This window comes from Pelodiscus sinensis, chromosome 14 (genome assembly GCF_049634645.1).
Source record: "Pelodiscus sinensis isolate JC-2024 chromosome 14, ASM4963464v1, whole genome shotgun sequence".
In the NCBI taxonomy this organism is placed as follows: domain Eukaryota; kingdom Metazoa; phylum Chordata; order Testudines; family Trionychidae; genus Pelodiscus; species Pelodiscus sinensis.
The window spans coordinates 9077854-9103461 of record NC_134724.1 but is presented as its reverse complement, the minus strand read 5'-3'; the positions used below and the strand labels follow the sequence as shown (position 1 = coordinate 9103461).

The following is a 25608-nucleotide window of genomic DNA, read 5'->3' as shown; positions in this document are numbered from 1 at the left end:
TAAACTTATGCTTATTGGATAGTCAGCTAGTCACTTACATCCCTAACTTGAAGTTAATGGGATTATTTTGGGAATAACAGTTGCAATATCAGACCTCCAGAACACTTAAATTTGTAGCATCTCAGTCATAGAGCAATGTAAGATAAACAAAACAACATGAGCAATCAAAGCTGAAGGCTGGCTCCAATACATTCAGACACTTTATTTTTATTGGACTACTTGCCAATTGCTGCTGAATTATTTTGACGTGCTATCAAAAATAAGGCAGAACAGTGAAAATCGCTAGAAACACTAAAATATGTTCCAAAAAAGAGAGGGGGAGCCCTCTCCCACTCCCTCTTGCATGGGGGAGGGGGTAAGAGTTAGGGAAGAATAATTCAAAACACATTATTTTGAAGCAATACAAAATGAAGGGTGGGGAAATGTTTACAAAACCAGCTTCGTAGTACAAGGTTTGTCTGGACAAGGAACATGAAGTTGCAATCATCTGGAAATATTTCATTTAAAAGCATCAGTAGAACAATGAGTCTTCTAAAAAGGCCAATATCATTATTACAAATGTTTGACTTCCATAAGTGGCTGGTAGGAGAAAAAAATAAGGCAGTCTGACTTCAGCATATTTAGTCACAAGCAGCTAGAGGAACTAATGAACATCATTATTTTAGTGAAGGGAATGAAGTGGGTGTTTTAGATAAATGGCAGCAACATAAAATGTGTTTCAGAAGATAAATTCACATTCTCTCCATTTACCTGTTAGCTTGACAAATTAAGAAAGCACAGTGCAAAGACAGAGCATGAGACAACGCAGTGCAAAAGTTAACAGAGGTGATGCAATCGGCCCTTATCCAAGAGAGTGCATGGAACAGAGGTATTTGGAAATGCTCCTAGTCAAATATAAATTAAGAATACTATTCTCTCAAGACCCTCTAGAAGATCCATTACTGAGCATTTACAAAGGCCCACCTGTATCAAAATCAGATCAATTACCAATTATTGTTTCATTTACTTCTATAGATCTAAATTAGTATCTATTTTAGACTACATATTGGTATGGGTTTTTTTCCATTCTCTCGGTCAGCATCTGCTAGCGAGAGATACTCTTTGCCTGCTACTAGAAATATTTGTAATTAATTTTTGCTGATTTTTTTTCAAATGTCCAAAAATTACTTTACAACTAATGTTTCTAATTTATAGTTATTTGTCATTCCAACCACCAGTGATTAACAAAACAAAGATAAACTCTGCAACAATATGCAGGAAAGGTTACATATATCTCCATTCCATACTATCTGAATCATCTATCTCTTGTGGCCAAAAGACAATGTACTCTGTTACTACTCTTTACTCCATTACTCATTTCCTTTACTGCCTCTAAGTAGGGATTTTAAATTGTGCTTAATCAGCTAATCGAGTAGTCGATGGAATTTCCATCGACTGCACAATTAGTCAATGGGTGGGGGGGAACTGCAGAGACAAAGAGGGGCTAGCTCCCTGCCCCAGGAACTAACCCCGCTGCAGCTCTGCCTTTTAAACGGAGGAAGAGCGGAGTGGCTCTTACTCCATTTAAAAAGCCGAGGCGTAACATCTGGGACCAGGCGCAAGCTGGAGATCAGCTGATTCCCCGCTCGCATCCAGTTTCCCGCTGCACCTCTCCTTTTTAAATGGGGAAAAGCAGCTAACTACATTTAAAAAGCAGAGACACAGTGTCTCCTGCTGCTCCTCTTTGTCCCCTGCACCTCCGCTCCTGCTCCCCACTTACTGACTCTGATAGAAGCAGCAAGGTGGAAGAGGGGGAGAAGCAACTAGAAGAGTAGTAACTTGACTATCCAAGCATATGTTTATCGGGTAATCAACTAGTCGCTAACATCCCCTACTCTTAAACTAAAAGCAAAGTTTGGACTGAAGCTGTCTTTAGTATAAGACTCAAACCTTGGATTTATGACTTGAAAGTGTTTATTTCATACACTCTGTTCTCTCTGTTACTCTTTACTGTTTCTTGTACATTCACCATCTACTGAGCCACAGCACATTCACTGATAGGGCTCTAAACACACTAAAGGAACATGTGTGAAAAGTGATGCCCTTTTGATCGTCATTTTTTTCTGCTTTGTAATCCAAATCCTGTCCAATATTCAAGGGTTTTGGATCAGGCTATAAGACCAGAAAATATTATCATTTCTGGACTGGAAAAAGTCTTATGGGAACTAGATATTGCAATTCAAGAGATCTATACAGAAATACCATATAAAACACAGATATGATTGAAAGACAGCATCCTTAATAAGCAGCATGACTGGTGTGATAATTTATGTAGGGACCAGCAGACTGCTGCAGAAGTGGCTGGTTAACATGTTCCTGAGAACTAATACAGGTCCTTCTCCAGCCAGCTCAATCCAGAGCAGATTGTGAGTGGGGCAGTCACAAAGCCCCATGAGAGGGATGTGTTGTGACAGGTGGTACCCAGAACTTGAATATTGTTTCAGTGCCAGCATCGTAGCATCACTACCGCTCAGTCTTAGGGTACGTCTACACTGCAATACTATTTCAAAATAACTAGTGCTATTCCGAAATAATTTAGTCCCCATCTACACAGCAGGCAGTTATTTTGAAATAGTGTCAAAATACAGTCAAGCTGGAGGACTTCTTACTCCGACTCCTGTAACACTCATTGTAGGAGGACTGAAGAAGTGGGTTGTGCCCACGAAAGCTCATGATACCATCTACATCAGTGGTCCCCAACCTTCAGAGGCTCCCGGGCGCTTGGGGGTGGGGCCACTCACGCGCCGGGCACCCGGGGGCGGGGCCACTCACGCGCCGTGCGCCCAGGGGGTGGAGCCACTCATGTGCCGGGTGCCAGGGGGCGGGGCCGCGCGTCCTGGGGCACGCCAGGGGTGGGGATGCCCTTGCACCCGGCACCGGCATGTGCCCCGGGGCCACCCGAGCCCCTTGTGCCGTGGGCCCGGCGCCACCGCCTGGCCCCCGCGCCTGGGGCCGGCACCGGCGCCGCGTGCCCGCATGTGCCCTGGGGCTGGAGCCGCCCGAGTGCCGCGCACCAGGTGCCGGCGCCTCCAGTGCGCCGGGGCCAGCCCAGGTTGTCAGCGGGCACGCACAAATGCCCTGGCGGGCGCCATGGCACCCACAGGCACCGCGTTGGGGACCACTGATCTACATGTTTTGTTAGTCTTTAAGGCGCTACAATGTGTCTATTTTAAGGCGCTACTAGACTATGTGTCGGTTTTTAAGGTTTTCATTGCACGAGGAGTAAGGCTGCTCTATTTCGAAGTACGTGTCACGTAGACCCTGCCTATTTCGAAGCAAGATACACCATGGATGTAGCTCAATTTGCGGCTTATTTCCCCTCAGAGCCTGCTTGAGAAGGGGGAGGAGGGACAGCAGTGCCAGGTGGGCAGGATGGGGGGGAAGACTTGAGGCAGCCAGAAAGGGGGGGGGGCGGCAGGGATTGGGCACAGGAGCCAGGACAGGGGTAATGTCAGGGCTGGGGGAAGGTGCCGAGGTGGGTGTGTCGGGACTGGAGAAGGAGAACCATTGGCGGGAGAGCAGCCAGGGCTTGGAGGGGGGGGGGGGGGAGGACAGCGGGCGCGCTCTCTCCTTCTTACCCGCCGCGGCTCTTCCTGTTTCCTCAGCCTCCATCACTTCCTCCGAGCCGCTCCCCGCCCCCTGCCGGGCGGGCCCTGCCGAGCGAAGCCGCCGTCGCTGCCCCTCCCACCCCCTCGGCAGCAGCAGCCAGGCGGGGCCTCAGCACCCGTCTACCCGCCGCGGGGACCGCGCTCGCGCCCCTGCTGGCGCCGCGGCGGCGGCGGCGTCTCGGCGGGAAAACCGGCCCCTCGCTGCCACGGCCCCGGGCCGGCCGGGAGAAGCCCAGTGATGCGGGGTCTGCCCCCGCCGGGGGGGGGGGGGGCGCTTGGGGAAGCGCCACGCGACATGCCCCTGCGCCGGGGGGGCCGAGCGATTGCACAGTCCGGCCGGGAGGGGGAGGGGCCGGCTCCCCGCCCTCAGGCTGCAGGCAGGAGCGCGCGGCAAGGGGAGCGCGCTCAGGGCACCGTTGGTAGAGCGAAGGGGAGACCCAACCCCTGCTGCTGCCCTGTGCCAGGCGGTCCCCGCCCCCTCCCCAGAAGAAGGGAGGCAATGGGGGGGGAGGGGGAGAGCAGACACACCTGGGCCAGCCTGCCCCAGTGCTCAGGGCATAGGTGGAAGGGAGCCATGAGCTTGAGAAACCCACTGCAACGTAGGGATGTTAAAAATGTGTCCTAAGTCACCACTGAAAATGTCAGGGAGGAGGGGGGAGATAAGGGGCCGATAGCTCCCCGCAGGCTTGCCTGAGCAGGGAGCCCCTGTGTAATGCTGAGGGTTAACCAACGAGCCTAGGTTTATTAGTTAACGCTGTAAAGAATTACACTTTCACATTCCCTACGCTTAGGCTACATCTACACTCACAGCTCGTTGCATGAGTAATATGCAAATGAGGCTAAGCATGGAATAGGGCCTAGCCTCATTCGCATACCCAATGAGCCACCATTTTTGCAAAGAGGCTCTTGCGCCAGAAAGAGCCGTCTACACTGCCCCTTCTTGCACAAGAAAAACCCTCTTGCGCCATGCCTTTATTCCTGAAAATAATCGGCCTAAGGGCATTGTGCAAGAAGGTTTTCCTTGAGCAAGAAAGGGCAGTGTAGACAGCTCCTTCTGGCACAAGAGCCTCTTCTGCCAAAATAGCGGCTCATTAGGTATGCAAATGAGGCCCAGCAACATTCCACACAGCCTCATTTGCATATTTCTCACACGACATAGCCTAAATGTTCCTTGGGGACTTGAGAAGCTACAGGGCATCAGATACAATTAGGCTACTATAATGTCAAAGCTTAAACCAGGTTTAGCTGGAGTAAGGAGCGAATGTATTTACTTAAAAGACGTGGAAACAAAATCAGGCTGTAGAAATAAGTATAGTAGTATGGAACTCCCCACCCTCAATATCCCTGTGCTCCCCCACTCCTTCATGAGTCAGAGCCCCTATAATTATAAAGCCATGACATTTCAGATTTAAATAGCTGAACTCATGGAAGGTATTATTTTTAAAATCCTATGACCAAAATGGACTGTGAGATTGGTGGGTCCCTAATTATAGGCAGCATAATGATGCTCACAGTTACAAGGTCCATGACCAAAGGCTTATAAGTAAAGTAAGTTGTCATGGGATAAAAGGGAAGGTCCTTTCATAGATTAATAACTGGTTAAAACACAAGAAACAAAGGGAAGGAATAAATGGTAAGTTTTCAGAGTGAAGAGCGGTAAGTAGCAGGGTTCCCCAAGGGTTTGTCCTGGAATCAATCCTATTCAATTTATTTATAAATGATCTAAAGGGGTAAACAGCTAGATGGCAAACTATGCAGATGATACTAAACTGCTCAAGACAGTTAAGACCAAAGCAGACTCTGAAGAGCTTCAAAAAGATCTCACCAAACTAAGTGATTGGGCAACAAAATGGCAAAAGAAATTTCATGTTGATAAATGTAAAGTAATGCACATTAGAAAACATAATCCCAACTATACATACAATGTAATCAGGTAGCCTGCTAAATGGCCTCTGTTCTGTTTTATTTTGGGGGGGAGAGGAGTTTAAATATAGATACAGATTTAAATAGGCTAGTTAAGCTAGGTGCCTGCAGAATTAATTTTCTGTGTGATTACTTTTAGCAAAAGTTTGGTAGTTGGTAATGGGTAAGATTTATGTTCCTTTTGTTATTCTCCAAAAGATGTATGAGGCAAGAGTTTTGTGGTTGATGTGCTAAGTTAATTTTTTTTCAATTCTGCTCAGGATCAGCAACAAATCTGCTACTCCATACTTCCTACAAAACAGACAACAGATTTCTGAGTCAAAACCGCAAGTTCCCGCATTTTCTTAAGCAATTCTGGGATGGAGCCCAAGAAAGTGTCAGTCATTTCTGCTACATATTTATAAGTTCCCTAGTATTTTCTCCAATTAGAGATAGCACCCCACAGAAATCTTAGAGTACCAAACCCAACTATGGGCAAGGGGTTGAACATCCGGAACGTTTTGGCGCCAAAAAGAGTATTTAGGCCTAGGAATTTGGGGGATCGGGACTGCTGCTTCAGCCTTCGCTGACAGGGCTCATTCTGGAGTGCTCACCTTGTAAGGTCAGAAACCATAAACTTATCTTTAATCTATCTTTGTATCTCTTCCTTTCTTCTTCGATTTTGTTTGTTTGCTTTTAGAACTCTCACACAGCACCTGCTCCAAAGCCTTTCAGGCGAAGGGAGGCTGGTCCTCCAGGCCCAGCCTTGGGAGCATTAAGATCCTGTGAGTCTGAGATATTGCTAAATGATTAATTTCTATATACGTAGATAAGTTTTAGTTTGATTTTATTAGTGCCATCTGGGGAAGTATCCACTTAATCTGTGTCCTGACTGCCATATTCATTGTGGTTGTTATTATTGTGTTCCCTTTGGCAATAAAATGGTTGTCCATTTCATTTCCCAATTTGAGGTGTAATTCTTGTCAATGGTCTGGCATACTCTCACGAGGGGGAATCAGAAGGTTCCACCCCATTGTAACATGTGACAGCGAGGACAAACTTAGAACTTCTGGTCAGATTGGCAAGCCCTACCCACCTAAAGGTCATTAAAGCTCCTTCCCAGGCCACAATTGGGACTAATTTAGCTACAACTACTCGGGAGAGAGAGATCTTGGGGTCATTGTGGATGGTTCTCTGAAAACATCCACGCAGTGTACAGCAGCAGTCAAAAAAGCAAATAGAATGTTAGGAATCATTAAAAAGATTGAGAACAAGACAGAATATTTTATTGCCTCTATATAAAACCATAGTACGTACGCCCACATCTTCAATACTGCGTACAGATGTGGTTGCCTTATCTCAAAAAAAGATATATTGGTATTGGAAAAGGTTCAGAAAAGGGCAACAAAAATTATTAGGGGTTTGGAACGGGTCCCATATAAAGAGATGAAAAAGATGGAGACTTTTCTGCTTAGAAAAGAGGAGACTAAGGGGGGATATGATAGAAGTCTATAAAATCATGACTGGTGTGGAAAAAGTGAATAAGGAAAAGTTATTTACTTAGTCCCACAATAGAAGAACTAGGGGGTCACCAAATGAAATTAATAGGTAGTAGGTTTAAAACAAAGAAAAGGAAGTTTTTCTTCACTCAGTGCATGGTCAACCTGTGGAACTCCTTGCCAGAGGATGTGGTGAAGACTAGGACTTCAACAGGGTTCCAAAAAGAGCTAGATAGATTCATAGAGGTTAGGTTAATCAATGGTTATGAGCCAGGATGGGTAGGAATCGTGTCCCCTAGCCTCTGTTTGTCTGGAAATGGATGACAGGAGAGGGATCACTTGATGATTTCCTATTGTGTTCCCTCTTTCTGGGGCATCTGGTATTGGCTATTGTCGACAGACAGGAAACGGAGATAGATGGACCTTTGGTCTGACCCAGTATGGCCATTCTTATGTTCCCTCTGTAGTATGGTAACACTTGTTAAATAAGCATCTGATAACTACAGTCATGTATAACGTCTGTAAACAAAAGCTAATTACAGTAATAATTGTGTCTGATAGCGTATGGCAAGCATTTTAAACTTGTTACAACTCACTAGTTTTAAAAAATTAGTTAAATTAGTTAGGAATAAGGTTCTCAGATTTGTGCAAAATAATTGCTTGATTTTCAGAAGCGTTGAGTACCCAGCAGTTCCCATGTATATTCGAAAGCCAAACCACTTCTTTAGATGCCTCAGCATGGATTTAAGAGTCTAATTTAAAATACATTTTTCTCTATTTTAAATTCTTGGCCCCAGGGTATAAAAATCCAGGTGCTAAAAGTTAGGGTCTGCAGCAGGGATGTTAATTAACATTTAAAATGTTAACTGGTTAAATGCTAGGTTTGACCAGTCAACGCTGGAGTGGCCTCTCCCACACCTGCTATGCAATGCACCATGGCCCAGTGTGGCTCTGGCCCCAGCCCTGCCCCTGGTCCTGCCGAAGCCTCAGGCAACAGGGACAGGTCCAGCTGCTCGCCCAGTCCGGCCGTGGCCTAGGGCAGTGGTATTTGCTCTGGCCCCAACCCTGCCTCTGGCCCTGCTGTGGCCTCAGGTAGCAGGGACTACCCCAATCCCACTACTAGCACTGTCCAGCCAGCCAAGCCAGTTAACCATTTGCCTGGTAAGCAGGCCAGTGAGCCACCTGTTTGGTGGGTAACCGGTTAACTGCTTATATCCCTAGTCTGCAGCACTAACTAAATAACATGTGATTATAAAAAAATTGTTTTCTCTTTTAATTTAACTTCTGCAGTTTAAGTGAATTTAGTGAACTGGTGAAAGATGCTGGATAGACATCCCTGGAAACAAATCTTCAGATTACTGAATAAATACACCATAAGTAATACATGTTAGTCTAAATTTACTGCACCACCAATAAAGTTCAACCCTTTGCTTATTATCAACAGGAAAATAATACATCTTGACATTTTTATAGCATCTTTCATCCAAGCATTGCTAAGATCTTTACGAACATTTATTAAGCTTTACAAAACCCATGGGTAAATTATGTAATACCCATTTTATATAGATAAAAGGAGGCAGAGAGAGATTAAGTGGCACATGTACAGGGTCATAACGACTAATCATTGCAGCTAGGAATAAATGCAGGAGTTGTGGTTCACAGTGCCCCATTCTCTCCAGTGAACAACACTGTTTGAAAAATCTGGAAAAAAAATTCCTACTGCATAAGTATCAAAGCAAAAGATCATTGCTCATTATCTCAGGAGTTCTGAGAACACAGAAATAGTAGCATGGTTAGAAAAGAATAAATTTTCCTACATCCATCAGCATCTAACTTTAGAGTGAAAACAACATTTCAGAAAGAGTGGTATAACCACTTTTCTTTAGTTGTAATTAACTGTGTTTCCTATCAAGAAACTAGAGAGAGTTAAAACTGTATACAAGTACTACTAAGGGATGCTACCCACAAAAGATAGTTCAAACCCTTATACAACTAGATCTGTGCTTATTTTACATTATAAAATTACCCTGGCACACAGTAAGCTGTTAAAAATCATGCAGAACAGGTGGATAGCATACAAACATTCTTAGACTATACTTCATAATAGTTGATTTGAGGTCCAGATTTGTGATCACTTGGAGCCTTGCGCCTACTCCCATTCCCCCTTCTGCAGCATGACTTCCCACTCTTGCACGTAGGTATGATAAAAACAATTCTAACACAAGATTCAAACAAAAAAAGTGCAGAGAGGTTGGTTACAACAATGGAAGCAACTGAAAGTAAATGAGCACCGCCACGTAGGGGGCTTGTCTACACAACATTAGTCCATTGTTGCTAAAACTGGTTCTACCTCACTGATATGGGAGTGTTAATGAGGAGAATCTACTGGCATTCTTAAGCACCATATCTCTTCTGAGAGATTTTAAATTACTGGTATAATGTCTAGACCCCTGTCTACAGTTGGTCTCCCCACTGTTACAATTATTGATAGAGATGGACTCGTGGTACCAACAATGGAAAGTTTCCTTAAAAATTTCCTAATGTAAAGACAAGATAAAAAAAGTGAGAGCAGGAATGCATGCAGAAGGTTTAGAAAACCATTGTGCCCACTGAAAAAGAAAACCCCAGACCAATGGCTCTCAAGCTTTTTGAGCATATGGACCCCTTTTCAATCTATTACGATTTTATAGACCCTCCCATATAATATAGCTGTGCCTGCAGCCTGCACATCCCTCAGCCTGTGCTACTTCCTGAGCCGCATCCCTCAGCCCATTGTGGAAGCAGCGTGGGCCGAGGGACTTGCTGGCTGCCAGCACAGAGCCGGCAGGAAGCAACATGGGCTAAAGGACATGCTGGCTGTGAGAGACTCAGTACATTTATTTTATTTTCTATTTTAAGCTTTCTGAGGAACCCCTACAGTACCATCACAGACTACCAGGGGTCTGTGGACTACAGGTTGGGAACCACTGACATGGACCATACTCAGGATCTTCAGTGTGAACTTTTTCCTCTTTTTGTGGGAGCTGCTTTTCAAAAGGGTCATATCAAAAGTTTCAGGCCAGATTTACAAGGGGACTTTAATACCATGCATAAAACAGGAGGAGATAGTGGTTGTGAAGAGCCCACCTACCTTTTTTTTACCCAATAGTCCAGTAAAGGGCACTCGCCTGGGATGTATAAGACCTAGGTTTAAATCTCCAGTCAGAACATGGACTTGGTCTCACATCTCTCAGGTGATTGACGTATTCACAAGTCTCTATTGGGCTATTCTGGGATGGATCAATCACTTGTAGAAGCTGTTCCACTTAGCATAAATATATATTCATTAGACCACAGAGTAATTAAATATTCATGAGATGGTTAGAGCACTCACCTGGGAGTGGAGACACCCAAGTTCCAGTCCCTACTCCAAAGAATGTTTACACAAAGCAGACTAGCTTCAACAGTAGAGACAGAGAGAGCTAATCACATAATAGCCAATAACTTGTTGGATAGGGCACTGACCTTGGATATGGGCTATTGGGTATAATAAGACCATCACCAATCCATGATTGGCACCTAAATTCCCACGTAATGTAGCCCGAAAAATTTAAGTGTTTAATTTTGAATTTTAATCTAAATTTTTCTTAATTTTCCCCCAGTTAAAATTTTCCAAAATCAACATGAATTTGTTAAAAATGTCAGTTAATCCAAATCTGCATAAGGTTCTGTTAAAAAAAAAGTGTCCAGCTCTACATTTTAGACAAATGGAAATGTTTTATTCCAATTATTGATAGTTTTAAAAGGTTGGACATACCACCTGCCAACATCAAAAAATAAAACAAAATAGCTGAGCAGTACTAGAAGACAAGTTAAAAGTGAACAGGTATTTCTTAATGATGGACAGAGTTTGGTTCTTATTACCTTCAATAGCAAAAAAAAAAAAAAAAAAAAATCAACCCTCAGTTCAAGACTCATGTCCTAGAATATGTTATTTTTCCATGCAACTATTCAAGATTTTCTTTTACATGTCTCAAACAACTTCATAGTAAAATCTTCAAGGCAATAACCAGCCAAAATGTTTAGAGATGAACTTTTTTTTACCTCTAGAGATGAATGCTAGGTCAGTTGTACATGTGTAGTAATAGAACAGTGATTAACTGAGGCAAAGATCCTAAACTTGATTTCTTAATTATGGATAGTAAACTGGATTTTAATTGATATAAAATAATCTATGATATATATTGCTTCAGTTATGTATGCATGCATATGAGTGTAAGTGTCAAGACTATGATAAAACTTCCATCTTAGGGCAGGGCTACTCAACACGGAGCCCCAGGCCGCATGCAGCCCCCAGCCCATTTGTTTGCGGCCTGTGGTGCAGGTTGGGTTTATGCAGGACTTAACACACGGCCCGCAGGTGAGATCCTTTGAATATGGCCTCCACTGGGAACACACTCCTTAACGGTGAATCAATATAATGGTCTTCTGTTGATATGCGTTTTAGCAGTTAAATTCCTCAACTGTCATTGCTCATTAAAAGTGCTGTCATACGGGTGGAAATCAGGTAACTATTGCATTTTATTAATAGCAGAACTGACTTAAATGGGGCCTGCGTGTTGTGTAGTCTTGCCTTAATCTTTGTATTCATGCCTGTCAGTGCTAAATAAATCAAGCTTCAGGATCTATAACCATAAGGCATATTTTCTTGATCATTCTCTTGGCTGTTCTCTGAACCCGTGCGAGTTTATCAAACACCTTCTTGAATAATGGACACAGTATTCCATTAGCAGTCATACCAGTGCCAAATACAGAGGTAAGATAACTATTGCTATTCAAGATTCCCCTCATAGTGCAAGGGGAGTTGTTCCTGCTGCTCTGGATCATAGGTAGGCCACAACACCACACTACTTCTCCAGGAGCACTGTCAAAAATCAGAGAGAATTAGAAGACCAGTTGTTAGTGTCGGACTTTCTCAGGTTGCAAGTCTGTGTGCTCTGTCCCTCAGGTGGTGGCAGAGTTAATGAGCAATCTGCAACAATAGTCTGTGCACTCAGGTCTTGAGGCTCGGTGAAGCTGACAAGCTGTCTATTGTCTCAGATCTTCAGTCAGGGCAGAGCTATTAAGCAGATGGCAGGGCCTAACTTTCAAGCAGAGCAAAACACCTAAGAGGTCTATGGGTTTTTGTCCTAAGACGAAAAGAAAGTAGATTGGCCCTGAACCTCAGTTAGGGGAAGACCAAAAGGATAGTCTGGGTTCTGATCTTCAAGGAGCATGCAGAGCAAGCTAACTGTTTACAGGTTCTAGCTCTCAGGCAGGGGCAGTTCTGGCAGATGGCAGACAACACAGGCCTTTTGGCTTGTGATGGGGAGGCTGCCACTCCAGGTAAGGTTGAAGTAGGGGCACCGAAACCCACCTGACTCCACCAGGTCCCAGTCTGGGCCCTAAAGAGGAGTGGAGTGGAGGAATGTCCCAACACTGAGTCGGGGGATTCTAGCCACAACACACTGACCTGGGTACTGGCAGGAACACAGCTTAACTATAGTCATCTGCCAGTCCCGGGCTTCCCATCATAGTGTACCTGGATCCCAGGGTCATCCTCCATCCTCCATCCCATCATGATAGCAGTAGTCCTAGCAGTTCCTTGACATCTGAAGTGGCCAATGGCTCTGCAAGCATAGATGAGAAGTCAGGGCAGAGAGGTTCTCAGTGTCCCAGTCCGTCTCCTTCAGCAGTTCCCCTGTGAACTTGGTCTCCTTCTGGGTCAGAGTCTTGTCTGGCTTAGCAGCAGCAAAAGGCCTGCCATGAGCAGGGCATATCTGTCTCTTTCCCTGGCTTGGCTCTAACTGAGCTTGAGGTTCCACCTTTTTTACTTCCTCTCCCACCTCTCAGCTTCTGGTGGAGGGGCAAGCCTGGCCTCTCACTGACAGCCTGGGCACAGAGTGTGGTTCCTACTCTCCTGGCTTGGAGAGAGGAGACACCACCTGCCTACATCCCAGTTTATGCTTCCAAGAATTGCAATAGCACTTTTTGCCACTGCATCACACCGAATTGATGTTCAGCTTATTATCTACCATGTCTCCAAAATCTTTTTCCAACACTGCTTCTGAGAACAGACTGTCATATGGCCTACATTCTTCGTTGCTAGAAGTATATGTTTACATTTAGCTATATTAAAACCCATATTGTTTGCTTATACCCAGTTTACCATACACAGCATTCATCTATTCAGTGTTTATTTTAAAATATGTTAGGATCTCAGACACTATGGTGTACAGCATAGTATCAAAATCAAGGCAGATTAGCTAGCTAGGCAGATAATTACTCTGATGCTATAGTGAGGAGTGGATACCTATAAATACATATGGGTTTTTGAAAGAAAAAAAAAAAGTAAGACAACAAGAAAGAAATTTTAACCGGGTGAGGGGAATGTATTTGTAGTTAGTCACTCTCCTTAATTAAGGGGAGAAAAACCTCACAGGATTACAACTGCTATAAATAACTTATAACAAGTATACAGACACAACTTAGTCCAATTAGTCTGTAGATGAGCATTTATCTAAAATATAGCTGAACATTTTGTAAAATGTTTTTCAGCTTCTTTGTTTCTTTAAAAATAAATAAATAAATAAATAAAGCAAATTCCAGGTGGTAAAACCTCTCTTTAAAACAGAGACATCATAATTTACACTTGGAAGAGTTACGTGATTACCAAATCATCTGTCACATGAATCCAAACTGGTCTCAGTCTGATGCAGTCTTTTTCACTGCCGAATAGAAACCTGCATGTTTAGGAATAGATTGGAAAAAATGGTGTTCTAAATCAGGCAGATTACCACAGCTGCAAGAATTACAATACTGTTTAGAACTGAAAGACAACCAGATTTCACGTTCTAAAGTGAAGTTTCATGGATTCAAATTCCAACACAGTGGTTGTGACTGGTAAGTTTTTATTTATTTATTTAAATTTGCTTCCTCTTTTAGCCAGACATGGAATGCACACATGCCTGATCTTTGTCATAGATGGTTCCCTGGAGGGAAATACAGTAGCAACTGGTCATAGTAATAATTCCAAATGGAAAATAGCTCACTGCTGTGCCACCCTAAGAAAATCAGATATATATCTTCTCAATTATTGCCATCCAGTTTGGTTAATTGTTCCCTTTCTCTCACATCTTAAAAAGAAACCTCTGCTGACATCTTTTCCTGTCCAAGTGGTGTAGATGTAGGCAGTATAAACTAATGTTAGAAGATGAAACTGACCCAAAAGGAGTTCTGAATCAATAAAACTAGGTTGCATGATGCTGTCACAATCTGGGTCCAGAATTAGAACAACCCCAGAGTGTCGGTTTCATGGCAATGTAAGAAGGAAAAAAAAATCACAAAAGGTTGAGCACCCTCATCACTGCTTAACTAGAGTATTAAAATTAAATATACCAAATAAGCACACTTGAACTTGCTTGTCAGGGCACCAGATCAGAAGATTTTCTCACTGACTGGGAAATGCAGACGGACCCACTAGAGATGTTTTTGAACTTTAAAAGGTTAAAACTCCCTTAAGGAATGCTTCTATCCACTGTAGCTCTTGACATGTGAGTTGCTGAGTAGTTTTCCACTAGGGCATCTGAGGACGTAGGGATGAGGCTGAACCTACGTCATCGTAGTACCTTGTTACCTTTTCCCCTTACATGGTTGTTTAACTATAGACTCCGCGTGTCAAATAACTTTAGATTGACATATCTGTTAAGTGTATGTCAGACGTATTATAGAAAATTAATATAACAGGTCTCAATAACATTTTCACCTCCTTGTAATATAAACTTGCTGGCGCTGGTGGCAATTTTATTATCAACTGCCTGATATTTCAGCCAATTTTATTTCTATGTTGGTTCAAATCTTTCAATACAGTAAGATCTTCTTACAGTGATTTCTTTTCATAAAACAGCTTTACTCTAAGCAAAAATTATTTCTGACCACATCTTTAATTTACAAATTGCATTGAGAGCCAGCTCAGAACTTACATTTTACTATAAATAAGAGTTTAACTCTGACTCAGCCCCACTATATTTTTTATTGAAAATAAAGTGAATCAAGCATGGAATGATTATATCTCCTTTTCAGCAAAAAAAAAGTGGACCCTTTATTCCCAGCACATACAATAGACAGTGAAGCCTCTGAACTCATTGCCACAAATTATGACTGAGACCAAAAGATTAGTGTAATTTTTAAAAAGGATTATTTGTAGAAAGAAAAACAAAGGAAAAGGAAAAGACAAACACTATAAGCAATTTAAGACAAGTATACCATGCAGGTGGCCTAAAAAATATTTGAGTTTTTTAACAGAGTCCCTACAGCTAAGGTTGTATAGTTTCCATAGAAATAACTTTTTTTTTTAAAGGAACAAATATGGCAAAATGTATGCACTTCTACAGCATGGGAGGCAGGTGAAGGGCCAACTGGAGAAGGCAAGCCCCAGCACACCCCTGGAGGCAAGCTCCACCTACCCCCAAAGCCGGATCCTTCCTAGCCACATAGAAGGCAGGAACTACCAGGCCGCAGCCCCAGCCCTCCCTGGTGGCTTCATAGTGGCTCCAGCCCTCCTGGGCAGCTGGGGAACCCGGCCACCGCTCTGCAGCCCCAGATTCCCAGCAGCTGGGGTGTGTAGGCAATTTTGGGAAGGCTGTGCCTTCCCTTGCCTACATTACCAGTCACCCATATTCTACAGATATTTTATTATGTTTTTGACACTTTTTTCATTGGGTTGTTTATTTTAAAAATGAGACATTTTAAAAAGTGGGGATTAAAATAGCCTAATAGGCTCATCAGTATTAGTTGGTCCATTGACTAGGATCTAAGACACTGCGTACAATTCACAAGTGCATACTATATAATGTGTTTTGGGATGGGGATACAAAGAATGGAGTGAGTAGAACTAGCAGTGAATTTTCCAAATAAATGTTTTTCCCGGACAAAATACCCTTCAACCAAAATGAAAAATGTCCATTCATCTTAAAGGGCAACTCCCCTTCACATTCTCCTACTCCATCCCACCTTTTGCAAGTGAAAAAAGATAAATGAGTGATAGCATGGGGAGGTTTGGCTACCAAAACAAAGCATAGTTTTCCAGAACGTTTAAAAGAAATTTGATTTAGAAAATTTAAAATGAAATCAAGCATTTTCATCTCTTTAAAAAATGATCATGAAATATAATGATCTCTAGTGATGAAGATGGAACAGAAGTCAATTTGATTTCAACACTTTTTCCTATAAAAAACGTTATGAATCACTTGACACTGATTTATTAGGTAGTGGTAGGGCTGGGTCTCCCTGGTCGAGTTTAGAAGGGGGTTTGAGCAGATGATGGGGCAAAGGCATGACGTGGCTGAAGGGGAAAGCTTAGTTGAGCCAGATATGCAGATGGAAGCAGGATCAAGGGCCTCAGAGGGGGGACTGCTGGTCGAAGAAAATGGACAGTGGAAGCATGTGACTCAGAGGACCAGGCAGAGGAAAAGATGGGTCAGTGAAGGAAAAATAGAGCTCAAGAACAGGTATGTGGAGCTGGAAAATGTAGAAGGGGTACAGCAGGTAGATAATGAAGATGGAAGGGTAAGGAAGAAGAGAAGAGTGGCTAGTCCCATAGATAAAGGGGAAGACTTAATGGAGACAACACCAATAATGAGCATTAGGATTACAAGGGAAAATAGGAATGGCAAGGACTTGCAGCCAGAGGAAGCTAGAGATAGACCAGAGAATTGCACTATCACTAGGAAAAGACAGGTCTATGTGATTGGGGACTCCTTATTGAGAAGAATATATAGGCCTGTAACCAGAGCTGATCCAGAGAATAGAAGGGTGTGCTGTCTGCCAGGTGCTAAGATAAGAGATGTGGAACTGAGGTTGAAGAGAATTATTAAGGGAGCAGGAAGGAATCCATTGATCATCCTTCATGTAGGAACAAATGATACGGCTAGATTCTCGCTGGAACAAATTAAGGGAGACTATGCTAGGCTGGGGAGGATGCTCAAGGAAATTGAGGCTCAGGTGATCTTTAGTGGGATTCTGCCTGTTCCTAGAGAAGGGCAACTAAGGGTGTGTCTAGACTACCTAGTTTTGTCGACAAAAGTGGACTTTTGTCGACAAAACTATACCAGCGTCTACACTACCGCTGAGTTCTGTCATCATAACGTCGACAGAACTCAGCAGTTTTGTCGACGCTGGTATACCTCATTTTACGAGGCATAACGCCTTCTGTCGACAGAACTCTGTCGACAGAAGGTGTTATTGCCTGTAACACTGCGTCCAGACTACGGAGTTCTGTCGACAAAGCAGCTTGCTTTGTCAACAGATCTCAATGTGTCTGGACGCTCTTTGTCGACGGAAGTTTTGTCGACAGTATCTGTCGACAAAACTTCCGTCGACAAAACGCAGTAGTCTAGACGTACCCTAAGATGTGACAGGATGATGATGATCAATAGATGGCTTAGGCAGTGGTGCTATAAGGAGGGCTTTGGGATGTATGGTCACGGGGAGGCATTTATGGACAGAGCACTGTTCTCTAGAGATGGACTTCACCTCTAGAATGAAGAAAGAAAGGCTATAGCTGGGGGTAGGAGAATGAACATGAGGAAGGGTGGGTGGGATACTAGTCTAATAGGTCATATTGGAGGTATAATGTCTGTGCCAAATTGGGTAAAGAACGTGAATGAGGCCAAACAGCAAAAATTAAGATGTTTGTACACCAATGCGAGGAGCCTAGGTAACAAAAAGGAGGAACTAGAGCTATTGGTCCAGGAAGTGAAACCAGATATTATAGGAATAACAGAAACATGGTGGAATACTAGGCATGACTGGAGTACAGGTATTGAAGGGTATGTGCTGTTTAGGAAAGACAGAAATAAGGGTAAAGGTGGTGGAGTCGCATTGTATATCAAAGATGAGGTAGATTGTAAAGAAATAAAAAGTGATGGAATGGAGAAGACAGAGTCCGTTTGGGCAAAAATCACATTGGGGAAGAAAACTATCAGATCCTCCCCTGGGATAGTGCTTGGGGTGTGTTATAGACCACCAGGATCCAATTTGGATATGGATAGAGACCTCTTTAATGTTTTTAATCAAGTAAATACTCCTGGAAATTGTGTAATCATGGGAGATTTCAACTTTCCAGATATAGACTGGAGAACAAGTGCTAGTAATAATAATAGGGCTCAGATTTTCCTAGATGTGATAGCTGATGAATTCCTGCATCAAGTAGTTGCTGAACCAACGAGGGGGGGATGCTATTTTAGATTTGGTTTTGGTGAGTAACGAGGACCTCATAGATGAAATGGTTGTAGGAGACAACCTTGGCTCGAGTGATCATGAGCTAATTCAGTTTAAATTAAATGGAAGGATAAACAAAAATAAATCTGAGACTAGGGTTTTTGATTTCAAAAGGGCTAACTTTAGTAAATTAAGGAAATTAGTTAGGGAAGTTGATTGAACTAAAGAAATTATGGACCTTAAAGTGGAGGAGGCCTGGAATTATTTTAAGTTAAAGTTGCAGAAGCTGTCAGAAGCCTGTATCCCTAGAAAAGGAAAAAAATTTATAGGCAGGTGTGTTAGACCAATCTGGATGAGCAAGCATCTCAGAGAGGTGATTAAGAAAAAGCAGAAAGCATATAAGGAGTGGAAAATGGGAGGGATCAGTAAAGAAAGCTACCTTATTGAGGTTAGAGCATGTAGGGACAAAGTGAGAAAGGCTAAAAGTCAGGTAGAGTTGGACCTTGCAAAGGGAATTAAAACCAATAGTAAAAGGTTATTATAGCCATATAAATAGGAAAAAAACAAAAAAAGAAGTAGGACCGCTAATTACTAAGGATGGAGTGGAGGTTAAGGATAATCTAGGAATGGCCAAATATTTGAACAAATACTTTGCTTCAGTCTTTAATGAGGCTAATGAAGAGCTTAGGGATAATGGTAAGTTAACAAATGGGACTAAAGATAAGGAGGTAGATATTACCATATCCGAGGTAAAAGCGAAACTTGAACAGCTTAATGGGAGTAAATCGGGGGGCCCAGATAATGTTCATCCAAGAATATTGAAGGAACTGGCACATGAACTTGCAAGTCCATTAGCAAAATTTTTTAATAAATCTCTAAACTCAGGGGTTGTATCATTTGTCTGGAGAATTGCTAATATAGTTCCGATTTTTAAGAAGGGGAAAAAAAGCAACCCGGGTAACTATAGGCCTGTTAGTTTGACATCTGTAGCATGTAAGATCCTGGAAAAATTTTTGAAGGAGAAAGTAGTTAGAGACATTGAGGCTAATGGCATTTGGGACAAATTACAACATGGTTTTACAAAAGGTAGATCTTGCCAAACCAACCTGATCTCCTTTTTTGAGAAAGTAACAGATTTTTTAGATAAAGGAAATGCAGTGGATCTAATCTACCTCGACTTTAGTAAGGCATTTGATACAGTACCACATGGGGAATTATTGGTTAAATTGGAAAAGATAGGGATTAATATGAAAGTTGAGAGGTGGATAAGCAACTGGTTAAAGGGGAGACTACGGCGGGTCATATTGAAAGGTGAACTGTTGGGTTGGAGGAAGGTTACTAGCGGAGTTCCTCAGGGATCAGTTTTGGGGCCAATTTTATTTAATCTTTTTATTGCTGATCTTGGCACCAAAAGTGGAAGTGTCCTAATAAAATTTGCGGATGACACTAAGTTGGGAGCTATTGCCAATTCAGAAAAGGATCGGGATATCATACAGGAAGATCTGGATGATCTTGTAAATTGGAGTGATGTCAATAGGATGAAATTTAATAGTGAGAAGTGTAAGGTTATGCATTTAGGGATAAATAACAAGAATTTTAGTTATAAGCTGGGGACACATCAGTTGGAAGTAACGGAGGAGGAGACGGACCTCGGAGTCCTGGTTGATTATAGAATGACTATGAGCCGCCATTGTGACATGGCCGTGAAAAAGGCTAATACGATCTTGAGATGTATTAGGCGAGGTATTTCCAGTAGGGATATGGAGGTGTTAGTGCCATGATACAAGGCATTTGTGAGACCCCATTTGGAATACTGTGTGCAGTTCTGGTCTCCCATGTTTAAGAAGGATGAATTCAAACTGGAACAGGTACAAAGAAGGGCCACTAGGATGATCCGAGGAATGGAAAACCTGTCTTATGAAAGGAGACTCAAGGAACTTGGCTTGTTTACTTTAACCAAAAGAAGGCTGAGGGGAGACATGATAGCACTTTTTAAATATATTAGAGGGATAAATACCAGGGAGGGAGAGGAATTATTTAAGTTTAATACCAATGTGGACACAAGAACAAATGGATATAAGCTGGCTAGTAGGAAGTTTAGATTTGAGATTAGACGAAGGTTTCTAACCATTAGAGGAGTGAGGTTCTGGAACCGCCTTCCAAGGGAAGTAGTGGGGGCAAAAGATCTATCTGGTTTCAAGATTAAACTAGATGGGTTTATGAAGGGGATGGTTTGATGAGATAACATGATCTTGGTAACTAATTGACCATTCATTATCAGTGGGAAATAGGTCAATGGAGGGATGATAGGAGTTACTATAGAGAACTTTCTGGTTGTGTGGCTGATGAGTCTTGCCCACATGCTCAGGATTTAGCTGATCACCATATTTGGGGTCGGGAAGGAATTTTCCTCCAGGGTAGATTGGCAGAGGCCCTCGAGATTTTTTGCCTTCCTCTAGGGTACAGATCACAGCTAGAGGATTCTCTGCATCTTGGGGTCTTCAAAGTATTTGAAGGCTTCAATATCTGAGATATAGGTGAGAGGATTATTCTAGGAGGGGTGGGTGAGATTTTGTGGCCTGCACTGTGCAGGGGGTCAGACTAGATGATCATAATTGTCCCTTCTGACCTTAAAGTCTATGAGTCTATGTGTGTAGCTGTATTGGTTTCAACATACACATTGACTACTACAATTATATTAGCCATCTAAGAAATAATTACTTAGTAAGTATTGCAGGATTGGGCCTAGAGTAGATGCATGTGTTCTCTGTAAAAAGAGAAACAATAGAATTCCCTTAAGTATTATAAAAGCTGCATCTATCCAATCAACTCAGAGTCTACATCCAAGAACATAAAGGTCAAAAAGAATAAGCACATGAGTGTAGACAGGTCAGGAATATGACCCAATTCATGGCAACTGGAGTTCAAGCACAATTTAATAGTACTTTTCTTTGGTTTCAGGCTTTGGTCCCTTTCGACAACACCTTGTTAACTCGAGCTGGGAAGCAGTGAAGGTAGGAACTGAAGATGTTTTTCATGCAGGTCCGTGTAGGGAACAAGGAGGGGATGCTTTGACTAACTTAATTCTTTGCATTGTTTATCTGTATCCCAAAGCTGGTTCATTTGTAATACATTCCAGAAAAAAAGAGGACAGAGGAAAAAGCAGAAGCTGCTGAATGAGTTTGAAAATATACTGTTACGTTATTGTTACTAGGTTTTAGTGTGAGTAGACAGATCATTGTTGCACCCACTAGTGTGTGTTTGCCCCAAATTTGGTGCAAAGTTGGCCATGTGAAGTGTCGAATGACAGCTTATGCTATGCTAACTGTCTAGGCTACTCATATACTTGCACAATCTGTGTGTGTAAGGTTATGAATATAGACTATGTATTTATATTTTAAATGTTTTCTACTGGGAGGGTTGGTTGCTCAATGCTGCATAGACAATGGCTCTTAAGTGTTGCCAATTGCCAAGGCTCATGCCTTTTCATGCCATTTGTGTGCACGCGGTCCGGCACCAGTCAGTTCCTCCTGACTGTCCTCGGCCGCAGACAGAGTGAACGTGCTCCCCTCAAAATCCTGTCAGGATCGAGTGAAAGACGTACTCGATTCTTTCATACTTAGTCAGTCAGATAGTTAGATAGATAGTATTTTTGTTATAGTGTTAGGCGTAGTCCAAAAAAAAGTTTATTTTTGTTGTGTAGATAGTTAATTAGATCTCTCTACAGAAATGCTAGGATCACCCAGGTTCAAAAAGTGTGCAGCTAGCCGGGAGGCAATGCCCGCTTCTGACGGCCACTCTCTGGGCATAAGATGCCTTGGGGATGGCCACTGTTCCAAATTGACTGCAAGAGCCAGAAGGGACAGGGACATGCGGTTGAAAATGCTCCTTTTTGATAGAGCTTTACAACCACAGGGCACCGACGCCCCCCCATTCCATGGCACCATTGTGGTCCACAACCGATCGACCATTCAGAAAGGCTAAGAAGGGGCTGTCGCCCTCTCGGTTGCTACCCCCCTCATGGGTCAGCGTCGGCAACCAACCAGGCACCTCAGGCACATCTGCTATGAGTGGCCCCGTGAAACCGAAACAAAGCCACAGCAAGTCGGCACACAGCCACTCATTATCGGCTTTGACTGCTTCAGCTGCACCGCTGGTGCCCCGTTCAGCACCAGAGCGCTCCCCGGCACCGAGGCGCTCTCCCATACTGAGGTGCCCTGCCAGCACCAAGACGGTGCCGAGACGCTCACCAGTGCCGTCTCTATCATGCGCGATCGCGGTGCCAGTCATGCCACAACCACCCACGGCAACATTGGCACATGAAACAACCATACGCAAAGTACACTCTGCCTCTACCAGGCTTTCTACTCCGGGTTCATCTTCTGACCCACACAACCAGCCATCAAAGGGCTAGAAAATTGCTGACCCTCTCACCAAGCCCGGATCCTTTTTGCCAGAGCCCTCGTCGCCTCATCCACCTTATTCCAGACTGAATACCTGGGTATTCACGCAGGGATCTTTGTTCCTCACCACACCAATACCACTGTCACGGACGGCGGTCATCCAGTTACTCCAGACGTTCCAGGGGAAGGTCGAGGTCCCCCAGGTCACCAACCCTCTCTTCGCACTCTGACTACCATGGGTTCCATAAGTGTTCATATTACACGGGATCACCACATAGGTCCCACTGTTATTACCAGTCACCGACCCTCTACAGTCGCTCATATTTACCTCAACGGCACACTTTTTCACCATCTTCAGTGCAACACTCTCATTCCTCATTGAGCGAAGAACGGCCTTCACCACCACCTTCTTCAAGACTACCATCCCCTTCCGGTGTGCCACCGTCCATCCCAGCACACACTCAGCAGCAACAGCAGCCTCCCAATGCATAGGAGGGCCTGCATGGTCACTTGCCCACTGACCAGTCGTCTTCATCTCCGAATGATGCGGTCTTTCAGGGCGATACTTCCCCTTCTGATGGCTTGCACCAATTTCAAGAACTTTTCAAAAGAGTAGCCGACAGTCTGCGTGCACAGCTTGCAGAAGTCCATCAGAAACAGCACCATCTGCTATGAAATATCAAACAATCCCATCAAGCCAAAATCGCCTTACCATTGGATGATGCTATTCTCGAAATAGCAGACAATTTGTGGCAAAGTCCTGCTTCCACTCTGGCTACCAACAAAAAGGTGGATAAAAAGTACTTCGTCCCCTCCAAAGGGATGGAGTTTCTCTTCACTCATCCACAACCAAACTCTCTGGTTGTGGATGCAGTGCAACAAAAGGCAAAGGCTTCTCAACATAAACCCACCGCTGCAGCAAGCGGTTGGACATATTCGGATGAAAAGTCTATTCTTTGGCAATGGCCTTATGCATGGCTAGTTACTCGGCATTACTCACCAATCACAGCTTTGAAAATTACGTGAAATTCATCCCACTCCTGGAGCATTTGCCTGACACGAAACAGGATAGCCTTAAGGAGGGCTATGTAACATCTAGAACGGCGCTCCATATAGCCCTGGACACGGCCAACATTGCAGCCCGTATTACAGGTATCTCAATTGTGATGCGCAGGGCGTCGTGGTTACAGCAATCATCTACTCCCAAAGACCTCCTGGCGAAACTTGAGGATCTCCCTTTTGACAAGCAAAATCTCTTCTCCGAGAAAACAGACCAAGTACTCCACTCGGGTAAAAACTCCAGAACAACTCTTAAGACTCTCTAAATGTATACGCCACCATATCGGTGAACGAGGTATATCCCTTATCAGAGGCATAGACCTGTTCCCCAGCAAAAGCCTTTATTCAGACAACAGCAGCAGAGAGGGAAGCAATGTCAACAGAGGAGACGTCCTCCACTAAAAGTGTCGTTCCAACATAACACCAAGCAACAAGTTTGACACTACGGTCGAGGTACTGAGAACTGTACCTCTCAACAATTCCGCCCGTGCCATGAACACACTATTTCATCACCGTTTAAGGCCCTTTCTCCAATGTTGGGCCCATATTACCACTGACACATGGGACCTTCAGACCATCGAGCTAGGTTACACCATCCCTTTCACGTCACTACCTCCTCCCTCCCCCCCTGCCCCGTTCCTCTTCAGGGACCCATCTCACGAACTCCTGCTCAGGCAGGAGGTTACTTGTCTACTCACCATCGGGGTAATAGAGAGTGTCCCAGACGAGTTCAGGGGTAGGGGGTTTTAACTTCCGATACTTTCTAACAGAGAAAAAGTCGGGGATTGGAGGCCAATATTATACCTTCGAGATCTGAATCGTTACCTCAGAAAGCAACGTTTTCGCATGGTCACCCTATCTACGATTATCCCAGCACTTCACGGCGGAGACTGGTTCATGTCCCTCGATCTCCAAGATGCGTATTTCCACATGGCCATTCACCGGCCCACAGACGATTCTTACGCTTCCAAATCAGTGCAGACCATTTCCAATACAATGTCCTGCCTTTCGGACTCTCATCAGCTCCCAGAGTTTTCTCCAACACCCTAGCAGTGGTCACGGCATACCTGCATCGTCTTGGGGTTATGATATTCTCCTACCTGGACGACTGCCTGATCAGAGCACCCTCCTTGACAGAAGCACTCAATGCTACAAAAATCATGAGTGCGGTCTTCGACGCATTGGGCCTGATTCTCAACATTGTAAAGTCAGTCAATACAATTCATCGGTGCCCAGCTGGACTCCACCAAGACACGAGCCTTCCTACCAGTAACCAGGTTTCAGACAATCCAAGACTTGATACAGATACTCCTCAGAAGCCCCAAAATATTTATACGGCCATGCCTACAGCTCATGGGGCACATGGCTTCCACGACGTATGTAGTCGAACATTCGAGGTTACATTTTCGACGCCTCCAGCACTGGATGGCAACAATGTACTCTCCAAACATTCATGACGTTCACAGGAGGGTATCGATTCCATCCTAGGTCAGGAAATCACTAGCATGGTGTACCATCCCCAAGAACCTAATTATCCGGCATACCCTTCCACCATCCCCAGCCAACAATGCAGCTCACTACCGATGCACCTGAACCACGAGGAGGTGCAGGGCCGATGGTCCTCCAAAGAGTCTTTGAGGCATATCAGTTTTCTGGAAGTGAGAGCTATGTACGACATCTGCCAGCATTTCCTTCTTGTTATCCAGTGCAGAGTCATACAAGTCCTCACTGACAATATGACTATGGTGTTTTACAAAAACAGGCAGGGGGAGCTCAATCCTGATCGCTTTGCAACGAAGCGATACATTTGTGGAACTGGTGCAACCGCCACAAAATTTCCCTCATCGTGGAATACCTACC

General features: G+C 43.7%; 2 protein-coding genes across 13 annotated transcripts in view; one reads left to right on the top strand and one right to left on the bottom strand.

Annotated features, from left to right (window-relative positions):
• Positions 1-3877, bottom strand: part of FAM169B (Protein) — a 68293-nt gene extending 64416 nt beyond the window's left edge. The window contains exon 1 of one of the 3 annotated variants that reach the window (XM_075896973.1): positions 3618-3877. In XM_075896973.1, coding sequence (XP_075753088.1) covers positions 3618-3651 — 34 coding nt within the window. In that variant the 5' untranslated portion in view covers positions 3652-3877. The remainder of the gene's footprint in view (positions 1-3617) is intronic. The other 2 variants (XM_075896971.1, XM_075896975.1) reach the window with 2 other exon arrangements.
• Positions 1-25608, top strand: part of PGPEP1L (pyroglutamyl-peptidase I like) — an 85930-nt gene that overhangs the window by 23369 nt on the left and 36953 nt on the right. For 3 of the 10 annotated variants that reach the window (XM_075896987.1, XM_014576584.3, XM_075896981.1), the window contains exons 1-2: positions 12412-13969; positions 21248-21300. In XM_075896987.1, coding sequence (XP_075753102.1) covers positions 13936-13969; positions 21248-21300 — 87 coding nt within the window. In that variant the 5' untranslated portion in view covers positions 12412-13935. Of the gene's footprint in view, positions 1-4695; positions 6335-12411; positions 13970-21247; positions 21329-25608 lie in introns of those variants that run through there. The other 7 variants (XM_075896984.1, XM_075896983.1, XM_014576585.3 and 4 more) reach the window with 7 other exon arrangements.